This window comes from Tachysurus fulvidraco, chromosome 14 (genome assembly GCF_022655615.1).
Source record: "Tachysurus fulvidraco isolate hzauxx_2018 chromosome 14, HZAU_PFXX_2.0, whole genome shotgun sequence".
Lineage (NCBI taxonomy): Eukaryota > Metazoa > Chordata > Actinopteri > Siluriformes > Bagridae > Tachysurus > Tachysurus fulvidraco.
Window position 1 is genome coordinate 12,539,163 of NC_062531.1, and position 11,706 is coordinate 12,550,868.

General features: G+C 36.5%; 1 protein-coding gene across 1 annotated transcript; it reads left to right on the forward strand.

Moving 5' to 3' along the window:
* Positions 1-975: 975 nt before the first annotated feature.
* Positions 976-10,986, forward strand: porcnl (porcupine O-acyltransferase like). Its single transcript, XM_027166738.2, has 13 exons — positions 976-1,297; positions 2,657-2,798; positions 4,079-4,271; positions 4,359-4,402; positions 4,507-4,688; positions 4,799-4,929; positions 5,000-5,125; positions 5,557-5,657; positions 5,770-5,846; positions 7,012-7,075; positions 7,165-7,250; positions 10,314-10,415; positions 10,579-10,986. Exons 2-13 carry the CDS (start codon positions 2,663-2,665, stop codon positions 10,675-10,677), a joined length of 1,341 nt encoding a protein of 446 aa, XP_027022539.1. The 5' UTR covers positions 976-1,297; positions 2,657-2,662; the 3' UTR covers positions 10,678-10,986.
* The last annotated feature ends 720 nt before the right edge of the window (positions 10,987-11,706 follow it).

The window sequence follows — 11,706 nt, forward strand, 5'->3', positions numbered from 1 at the left end:
ATCTATAGGGAATCGATAAAGTCTCATAATATAAACCTTGGTACATTAAAAACAAGGGTGCAGAATGTCAGGTTAATTTTACCTTGAACATAATATAATAATCCACCAATAATACTATAGAAAATGTTTGGAGTGTTAGTTACATTGTAATGGAATCTAACTAGTTTATGATTTATGGGTTAAAGGTTCAAGAATTAAAAAAGAGAATAATAGATAAAAATAATTAAAAATATGAACTCTAAATAGAAAATTCTAAACTTTTATAGCATGCATTTAAGGAGAAATATATCAGTAGGACACAAGAGTAATAAGCCCGCATTTAAGGTCTGCTCTCCAAATGTATTATTATTATTATTATTATTATTATTATTATTATTATTATTATTATTATCCTACACAGGGTTACTGAGGAGCCTGTTGTCTATTGTAGGGAACATCGGACACTAGGCAGTATACTATGTGGTCAGGCTGCCAGTCCATCATAAGGCACAATCATACACACATATTCACACACTACATTTGTACACATGACATTTACACATACACAATGATGTTTAGATAATAATAATAATAATAATAATAATAATAATAATAATAATAATAACAATAATAATATATCAAATATATTATTATTGTTATTATTATTATTATTATTGTTGTTGTTGTTGTTGTTGTTGTCTCCTGTCTCCTATATATTTTCTTTTCTTTATAAAATGGATTTCACATTACTGGTAAAACTGCCACTTTATATTTACTTTATATTCAGTGTAAAGCTGTGAGGCCAACAGAGTTTGGACATCATTTTAAACAATTAAATAAATTATATAAAGACTTCAATTAATTATGTAAAACATTCTACACTTACAGGCCTAAATCATGATCCCATGTGTGGTTTGCATATGTGTGTGTGTGTGTGTGTGTGTGTGTGTGTGTGTGTGTGTGTGTGTGTGTGTGTGTGTGTGTGTGTGTGAATCCCTTGAGAGAAGTTGTAGCTAAGATAAACGTGTGCACGGCATCAGTGGGTGTGATGGGGTACATTTCTGCATGACCAGGAGGAAACGTGTGTAACATGAGCTCCACTGTTCAAAGTTGAAGGCATCTATTGGCTGCTCCACCGCGACGTGGAATCAAGTTCGGTTGAAATTCACCATGTTCAAGCGCGTGTTTCACTTTATTCTTTACCTTTGTAAAGCGGACAGATGTGTTACAGTTGTGCCCCCAACATGGAGCAGATATCTGGAGTGATTTAAATCCTGGCGTATTTTCCTAACTTCACTTCCGGGTTTGACGTCCTGTGGTAAGAGAAGCGGCTGAAATGAACACGGCTCCTTGAGCATGTACTATCTAGTCTATGTGCTGCTGTTTAAAGCTAACGTTTATTAGCTTGAAAGAAGCAATTTTTCCAGGTTTGAACTTAACCGAACACAACAAAAGACTCATTTTAACGGCGGAAGTTAAAGGAAAAAATAAATAATAATAAGAGCCAAGAGAAAGAGACGACATTCCTGCAGTGAACACAACAGAATATAGGCGACTGTTAGTCCAAACTGGAACAACTTCTGGAAAATGGTCAATAAAGTGCATTCAGATGAACTGACAGACACCTGACTCTATTTACTTTGGTTTAACTGAGACTCTTATTAAATATGACGTACAGTTTAGGTAGAATTCAGTACATGAAGCTAAGCAGTTCAAGTTTAAAGGCCTTGCTGAAGGGAATCTCTCAAGCATACCTGAGATTCGAACCTGCAACCCTCTGGTCCCGTAGCAGATTCCCATCTTAACAAACATTGGGAAAGAATAAGAATAAACATTTATCCATGAAGGATACGATACTGTCGAATCATTTGTATTAAGTTTGTGTACTATTTTTAGGATAAGTGATACCTGATTGTGTTAAAATGCAGTGAAATCTCATCCGTTATGTTCTACGCAGGTCAAAATGATCCGTTCTATGTTTTTAATTAATATGGAACCCAAACTATAAATACTGTATGTTACCGGTTAATAAAATAAAGATGATGGATGAATTCGGTATTTGTTCTCTTAGTCCCTGCTGGTAGAGAAGTGGTTTTGTTTTGTTTTCAAGGTCAGTTATCTCAAATATTACAGTCTTTCTCAGCAGCTGAAAGTCAATATGACCTATGAACAGCACATCTATTGCTAAGTAGCAACAGAGCACAAGGGTTAAATAGGAAAAAAAAACAGCGGATTTGTTATTGTGTCTGTTTGTCCACTTGAACTGACAAGTCTGACAGCGCTCTACACCACTGTAGTTAGACCGAAATCATATCGTTTTGAAGAATGGTGTTTATCCCTCCAGCACAGAGCCTTGTAAAGCGGGTTGAAGCAGCTTATTAAGGTGCTTGTGTCATCCATCTGTAGATACTAAGACTGGCATGCAATAAATAAAAGGTTTAGGATAAATATGTGAAGAATGGGCTTATACAACATATATCAGTCAAACCAAAAAGCATGATGAAAAGCAATCAATGTCTGCTTGCTGATGTTACCATGTTGCCCCTGGCCTGGCCTGGCATGGCCTGGCATGCATATTTGTATAAGATGAGGTGTATTTGGTTGAAAGCAGACTGCTCGGTTCATTTCTCACACAAAATTGTGCATGTTTGTGTGCACAACACAAAATTCTTTTCAGGTTGCCATGGAGTCATTTGGCACGAAGGAGTTCTTGTGGTTTCTTGCTGAGGGTTGTGTTGTGCCTACTGCTTGGCAAGGTCTGGAACAGGTGTGGCAGCTGATTCTTGTTTGCTGCCTCTGCCGCATCATCTGCAGACTGGGTGAGTTATATTTGCATTTATTAATTTTGGAGACACTTTTACCCAGAATAAGCAATTAAGGGGTGACAGCATTGCTCACAGGCAAAACAATGGGTTTCTGGCAATCTTTAAACTCATAATCTTCTGATTACTAATTAAGAAAATTTACCACCATTCCACCACTGCCATATGGCCTTGAATAGACTGACAATTTGCCTGTTATTTTTTTTATTTTATCTTTTTCAAAATACTGATTAGAACATGTACCTTAATTGCATGCACAACCATTACTATTATAGTTGCCCTAACAATATCCTGTGTTTCTCAGTGGAGTCAGTCCTCTATTATCCCAGTAAGCTCGCTTTTGACATCACTCGTCTCCTAAGCAAACTAAAATTCCCTCCAGATTCTAAAAGTTTCATTTACATAATATCTAAATAAATGCCAATGGCCTGTAAGTTAACAAGTGTTATTTACAAGCTGATTTACATTTACTACAATACTTTATAAAAGGTAAAGTGAGCTGAAAAATGACAAGTGGTGACTAAACTTGAAAGAACACTCTCTGCTATGTTCACACATGCAGCCACTCGCCCTGAAAAAAAGTGATAGGATATCATTCATTTTCTATGAGACCTGGCGACTTCTGGCCACATGAGAGACAACGACCCTTGGTGTCTCCTGCAACCTGACAAAGTAGAGAAAACCTTTTATAAATATGGAGTAAATACAGTAGAGCACATACAGTAGCAAAATAGTGCACATTGCTTCTCCTTCATTTCATATGATATGATGCTAGTTGCACCACTCACCGATAAACGTTATTACTATGGCAACCAGTAGTAAGAACTGGCGACTTGCAGCAATTTTGTGTGAAAGTAGCTTAAGTGTGTCTTGTAATAAACCTAATAAAAATAATGCAGCTCAGCCATTGCAGTACATAGGCTACCACAGGCCTTGTATATATGACGCTATTACGTTTGGCTTTATTTTTGGTCTTATTTAATTTATGGATTTCTTTTGAATTGCTTTTATTCAAGTCATCAACTCGGAATAATGGTGGTTTTCCAAAATTATTCATTCTCTTTGTATGTCAATAAATAAAGCTATTTTAAACTTAAAGATTTAATCCATATAATCCATAAATGCCAGTTGAGATTTTTATTAGTGAGTCGTCTTATATGTAAATTTGAAAAAGCGCACTTGTAGTATGCACGTTTTTTTCTGATAAACTGGATATTCTTGAGTACCACTGCGCCTATGAAACATGTTTGATTTACTCTGATTGTATTGTTCTGCAGGTATTTCAGTACATGTCAAGCATCTGAGTTCATTGGCAGGGGGCCTTTATGTGCTCTATGTGTTCTTTGAGCTAAACACGATATGGGTGATCACACTCAGCCTCGTCTGCTACCTCATCCTCTTCCTCTGCCGAAGGTCCAGCAACCGTGGAGTATTTCTTTCTTTGGCTATACTCATCTATATGCTCATGGGGTATGTGCTAATTTAGAAAGCTTTATTCCTAATTTAGAGTGAAATGTTTACTAATTACATTTAAAAATGACTTTCTCTTAATCATAGAGAACTTCATATGATAGATGCCGAGACTTGGCATAAGATGAGAGGTAAGTAATACTTGCACCTGTTGGAGTACTGTAATTTAATCAGTTCATGTAATTGGTCTGATATTAGACAAAAGATTTTTTCCCCTTTTGTTATATGAACCCAGGCTCCCAGATGGTGGTGGCCATGAAAGCCATTTCTCTGGCTTTTGACCTTGACAGAGGGGCAGTGTCTTCCTTTCCTACATTGCTGGACTTCCTCGGGTACATATGCTTTGTGGGAACAGTCATTTTTGGCCCATGGATTAGCTTCAGCAGTTACAGAGATGCTTTGGATGGCCGTAAAATGGTAATCCCGTCCGCACTCAGTTACTCTTGCATGAATGATTTGCTAATCTAGGAATGTGTGATTATGGATATTTGGCATTAATCTGATTTTTAAATTCTGATTTTTTTCAGAATTTTGCCTGGTTTGCAAAAATCGCTCTGTGCTTTATAAAAAGTCAGGTTTGCCTCGTCATCTCGACCTGCATCGCTCCATATCTCTTCCCTTACTTCATTCCCATATATGTCGATGGACTACCTCACAGGTCAGTCAGGTAAAAGCACTGGCTGAAGATATTAAAGAACAGCTGGCTAAAGAAATGTTTTTGTCATTAGATGGCTTCATGCATACGAGAATGCGGTGTCCTTCCACTTCAGTAACTACTTTGTTAGCTATCTGAGTGAAGCAACCATGGTTATGGCTGGTGCTGGATTTTCTGAGCATAAAGACAACGTCAAATGGTAAGTGAAACCTTTCTCACTTTCAGTCATTTTACAACATCAAGTGACTCACTGTGGTCTGTCACTAAACCACTAACAGCAGTGAAATTGCCTGAAATATTACCTATTATTACCTAAATTATTTGTGATGTATTTACAGTGATGTATAACTGGGGTAAAAAAAAAAACACTTACAAGGTTTTTTTGTCAATTGTCAGTATTCCAGTGATGCTCCAGTGCCATATTAATGAGAAATCCTGAAAACTCAAACATAACTTTAACTGCCTCCTGTTTGAGCAGAGTGTACAGATGAGGAGGCGAGAGCTAAACAGGAATAAAATAACTGCTGCATCATGTAGCGAGTAGTTGGGTGGCATTGGGGGGGACAGTGTTGTTATATTTAATGTAGAGAATTAATAAATGATGCACAAATGCAAAATATGTATTTGTAGGGATATTACAGTGGCAAAGCCTCTCAACGTTGAATTGCCAAGATCCATGGTGGAAGTTGTCACATCTTGGAACCTGCCAATGTCTCGCTGGCTGAACAAATGTAAATGTTCCCATAAGCTCACAAGTGATATTTTATTTATTTATTTATTTATTTTATTTATTTTTTGGGATGATGCCTTATATTTACTGACTGTTGATGTTTATTTGCACAGATATCTTTAAGAGTGCATTGAAGCTGGGTACTTTTCCAGCAATTTTGGTGACCTACACCGCTAGTGCTCTACTCCATGTGAGTATGGAATCATTAATACATACATTTTAAATAATAATGAGCTATGTGTTGCCTGTCTTTAATAAATGTTTAAAATAAAATCAATGTTAGGTTTAATTTTTTGGCTTACGGAGGATTATTTTGGATTTTATTTTGGATTTTATTTTACCCAAGTGAAACACCACCACCAGTGGTGGTAAGAAAGAAAAGCTAACTGTAAAGAGCTCAGGCATGTTACATGGTTACACAGATTGAAACAATCTCTCAACTGTTTAATATCTCTCAGCCTGTTCTGGAGAGGTTTCCAATACATAATCACTAGGCACTTTACAGATGCCTACTGTCACAGGTGTAATGAATGTGAAGGAGGTGGATTATTTACTGGATCATGAGTTATCCCTGTAAAATGCACGTGGAGGAGAAGCTAAGTTAATAGATCAACATATTGTCTAAACAAAGTACAAATTACACAAAAGGACAGAAGTTCAGTGTTTTTTCTGTTTTCTGTATAGTGTGTTTGCCAGAGATGGGGGACTTAAGTCATATGTCTTGACTCGAGTCAGACTTAAGTCGCAAATTTGAGACTTGCTTGACAAATATTTAAAAAAGACTCAACTTGACTTTGACTTGACATTCATGACTTGAGACTTACTTGTGACTTGAACATGTGTGACTTACTCCCACCTCTGGTGTTTGCTATTAAGAGGAAACACTGACTGCAGTCAGTGGACTTAAAAAAAACAACAATAAATGTGTATAAATCATTCATCGAACTTCTGATCTTCTTTAAGTAATATGTCTGTGTGTGTGAATTTGCTACAATATTATTTGCATTTACATAATCTGGCGAATGCTCTATTCCATAGCCATCTCTGCTATTGTGTTCCATTTTATGGCAACAGGAATTCAGAGAATAGTGTGTATATATCTAACAGTTCATGTAAATGATGATAAATCACAATGTGGTGTTTGGAGCTGGTTAGCTTCAAGCTCTTTATCAATAAGAAAAGCGAGATGATGACATGATATGAAAGCGAGGACCTGTGTGGAGTCGTGACTTAATGTTTCACTGTCGCATAGTTAGGCTTCACAGCTGTGCAGCTAGAGACTCCTAGTGGTGAGTTTTTGGAACACCAGAATGGCTTGAATATTAGAATCCTAACCCTTGTCTGTTGCTCTTCAGGGCCTCAGCTTCCATCTCGGAGCTGTGCTCTTGTCTCTGGGGTTTATCACGTATGTGGAACATGGTAAAACACCCGTTTACCTCCTCATTCACATCTAATGCTGAGTACGCTGCATACCCCAAACTGACTGCTATGTTTTGTCCTTCTTTCAGTTCTTAGAAAGAGATTAGCAGCTATTTTCAGTGCATGCATACTGTCAAGGCGCTGCCTAAATGACTGCCAGCATCAGAACAAAAAGGTAAAGTGATGTTTTAAAATCCTGAATGTTATTGATTTTGACCTGTGCAGTGGTTGGTGAGTATGGAATAGGAAATATCAGATATAAAGATAGCAAACTGTACTTTTCCTTGTTGCTTGACTGGGGCCATAAATTGGCTTCCAATGAGGTCTTTCTGAAACTTTTATATCTGTTATAATTTTCCCTGTGATGTCCCTTTTTAATTAGCTTTTAGAGTAAAGCTTTTAAGGGTCAATTATGTATTAAATAATTATAATCCCAAGCTTAATTTTTATAAACTTTAATTTAGATAATTAAACCAAAAAAACACACACACACACACACACACACACACACACACTTGCAATCAGAAATATTCAACCCCCTCACCTCAAAAGATTATAGTGATGTTGATAAAATAATGAAAATCAATGAAAAAAATAAACCTCATGAAATAAAAATATTTATTAATACATACGAGTTAGTTTGACAACAGAAGTTGACTTAACTTTGAAGTTTAAATGAAAATTGTAACTCGTAACACATGAGCATGTGCAGTATTATTCATCCCCCAGCTTCAGTACCTTGTGGAGTGTCCTTTATTTTTTATAACTTCTAACAAACGGTTTCGATAAGCGCTGACAAGCTTCTTACACCTCGAGATTGGAATCTTTGCCCATTCTTCACATGCAAAAGTCTGTAACTCAGTGAGGTTTGATGGCTTCCGTGCTGCAACTGCCTTCTTCAAATCCTACCAAAGATTTTTAATCGGATTTAAATCTGGTGAATGAGAAGGCCACTCCAGGATGCTCCAGCATCTTTTCCCCAACCAAGCATGAGTTGATTTGGAGGTGTGCTTGGGATCATTGTCTTGTTGGAAGATCCAATGATCACCAAGGTTTAATTTGTCTACAGAAGACATCAGGTTCTTCTTTAAAATGACCTGGTATTTCTGGGAATCCATGATGCCAGGTACAAGATCATGATTGCCAGTTCCTGCCACAGAAATACAGCCCCACATCATCAATGACCCACCTCCGTGCTTGATCGTGGGGATGGTATCCTTTTGGTCATAAGCCTGACCTTTGGAACGCCAGATGTACTGCTGGTCCATATGTTCAAAAATTTTCATTCTGGTTTCATCAGTCCATAGAACTGTCTCCCAGAACTCAACACTAGTTTTATCCAAATTCCTCCTGGCATATTCTAGTCTACTCCTGATATTCCTTGAGGTCAAGAGTGGTGTGCGTCTTGGGGTCCGGCCATGAAGTCCTTGTTTATTCGGTGCACGTCTTATAGTTGCCACTGAAGCACTTGTAACAGCTCTCATCAGGTCATCCAGTAGCTTTCTTGGTCACACAGGGGTTTTTCTTAGCTGTCCTGACTAAGTTGCTAAGGGCCCTTGATGAAATTGTGGGTTTTCTTCCACGCCCAGGAAGGTTTGCAGCTGTTCCATAAGTTTTAAACTTCCTTATAATGCTCCCAATGGTGTCTCTTGGAATGTTCAATATTTTGTAAATCTTCTTTTACCCAAGGCCCTTCAGATGTGATGAAATAATCTCTCTCAGCTTTTGTGTAAGCTCCTTTGTCTTTCCCATGATTGCAACTCACCTTGAACACCTTCATGGTTGGGGTTTATATATGCATCACAGCTGAAGCAAATGAAGGATCGTTATAGAGTTCCCAAAGGCTTACTGAAGCTTCACTTCAGGCCATAAAAACTGTCAGAAAGCTTTAAAAAATAACAATATTATATAGGGGTTGAATAATTGTGACATGGCTAGCTTAACAAAATATACTGTTACATACAAGTACTACATCATACATTTTCTGTGTTGATTTTATGCATCACTTAACTCATAAAGAAGTCATCCAAAGCAGAATCCTGCACTTTTGAAAAGATTTTTATTCATAAATCCTTAAAACTCTTGGGGTTGTGTCTGTGTGTGTATGTATGTATGTATGTATGTATGTATGTATGTATGTATGTATGTATGTATTAGATATAGATATAAATAATAAGGTATAATACTTTAAAGCTATAATTATAAATTCTAAAGAAATACCTCAGGAGCTGAGCAGTGTTTTTATGTCTGAAAGTGTATTATATACAGTGTGTGCTTATACACCATCATTCAGAGAGTGAATGATTATATATATATATATATATATATATATATATATATATATATATATATATATATATATATATATATATATACCCTAACGTGTGTTTCATTCAGAAACCAAACCAAGTCCCCATAACACACTTTATTTAAGTAAAATACAACATAACTAAATCTGTAAAAATTGTAACTTGCCATTTAGCACCGGTTATCATTCCTTAATTTTGATCACTGTAGACTTATTTTCTCTCTTGAAGGTATTGCATCATTTGACTTGTTTTGTTTATTACTGAACATTTTTAAACTATTAATTAGATGTGCTTACATTTATCTTAAAGTGATTTTAATTGGATCCTGAAGGGTGTTTGCCTAACCATTTATTTGCTATCCAATGGTGTCTTCTTTGAAAATCTAAAGTCACCTCAAATTGTTTTCTATTTAGATCTAAATTTAAAATATTGACACTTGCCTACAAAGCCAAAAAACAGACCAGTACCCACAGACCTCACAGCAATTTCTCACACTGCACCACTCACCCTCGAGCAGTATAGCACCACCTAGGTGCTATAATAAATTTCCCCTAGATCTAAAAACAGCTGAGTCACTTTGTCTTCAAACGACATCTAAAGACGTAGTTCTCCTCCCCGGCAGAGTTCTTAGACTGAAACCTAAAACCGAGTGAACCAGTGATGAACCAGTGTTCAAATCCTAGTGAACCAGTATCAGGATGTATTCATTTTATTGATCGAGCCTTCAAAGCACTCCTGTAAGTCACTATAGATAAGGATTTCTGTCAAATGTGAATTGAATATGTGAATTGAAAACTTGCTGAGTGAATCTGATATGAATCCCTAAGAACAAAAAGGTACACAGTGACTGTGATTAATGCCTTTCTTTTTATTATTATTTTTTTTACCTCGTATGGCTTCATCTGTGTATGTGTTGTGCGTTTATCTAGAATGTGTGGGTGTATGGGATTAATCTCTTCTTCTGCGCATTGTCCATATTTCACCTGACATATCTGGGATCACTCTTTGATCTGGATGCTGAGGATGAAAAGGTTTGCTTTTACAATACAGCATGTGGATTTAATTATGATCTGCACACACTGCAGAGAAGTAATAAGGAGGAAGAATAAATTGCTACTAAGCTATTTTGAAATATTTTGTGAATAATTGGTCGTTCATCTAAATGGTCTGATTGTTTATTATTTTGTCTTTCAGGGATACTTGGCTAGTCACACTATACAAACATGGTCTGAACTGAACTGGGCCAGTCACTGGGTGATGCTAGGCTGCTGGATCTTTTATTGGCTCATTTAGTGATATATGAAAAACGCGGATGATTGTCATTATATATGTCTTGTCTCGTTACGTATGACTTGAATCTTTTCCTCTTGCTTTTTCACTCCTCATGAGTTGCAGAGTTACCATTAAATGTGCTATTCGTCTTGCTTTCACACTTTATTCTGATATTGCATATCAGTAATAAATAAGTAGTACTGTATTTTTTAGGCATGAGACATATAGTGCCCTCATTTTTGTTACAACATTATATATTTTACCAAACATAGCTTAGATTTTTGTAAAGATATTTGTTTTTTTCTAATAAAACACAATGGTTCAGAATCAGCTTTATTCGCCAAGTGTGACAATTCCTTCTACAAGGAATTTGTTGTGGTTTTTACGTTGCTCTTGGGTACATATATACATACCTACATACCTACATACATACATACATACATACATACATATATACATACATATAAACACATTTGGCATGAGAATAGTAAACATTTTAAATAGTAAGGATTTACATAAGACTTGAGAAAGAGGCGGTAATTAGAGATGGAGAAATAATTACGGAATTCTAGCTCTAGTGCACAGAGATCTTTAGCGTCTTCCTGAAAGGAGAAGTGCAAACAGGTTGTGGCCGGAGTGAGCGGGGTCTGTAATGATATTACCTGCCCACTTCTTAACTCTAGATTTGTCCTGAAGGTTATGCAGGTTTACACCAATGATCCTTTCTGCTGTCCTAACAGTCTGTTGCAGCTTCTTAAATCTGATTTTGCTGGCTGAGCCAAACCAATCAGTTATAGAAGAGCACAGAACCGACTCGACAGCTGAGTTGATGGAATTGTTTGACTTGTTTTGTTTATTACTGAAAAATATTAGTTAGATGTGTTTGCATACATCTTAACAGTTAAGTGATTTTAACGGGTTCCCGATGGGTGTTCACCTAACCATTTATTTGCTATCCAATGGTGTCTTCTTTGAATATAGCTTAGATTTTTGTAAAGATATTTTTTCTAATAGAACCCAATGGTTTAGAATCAGAATCAGAATCCGCTT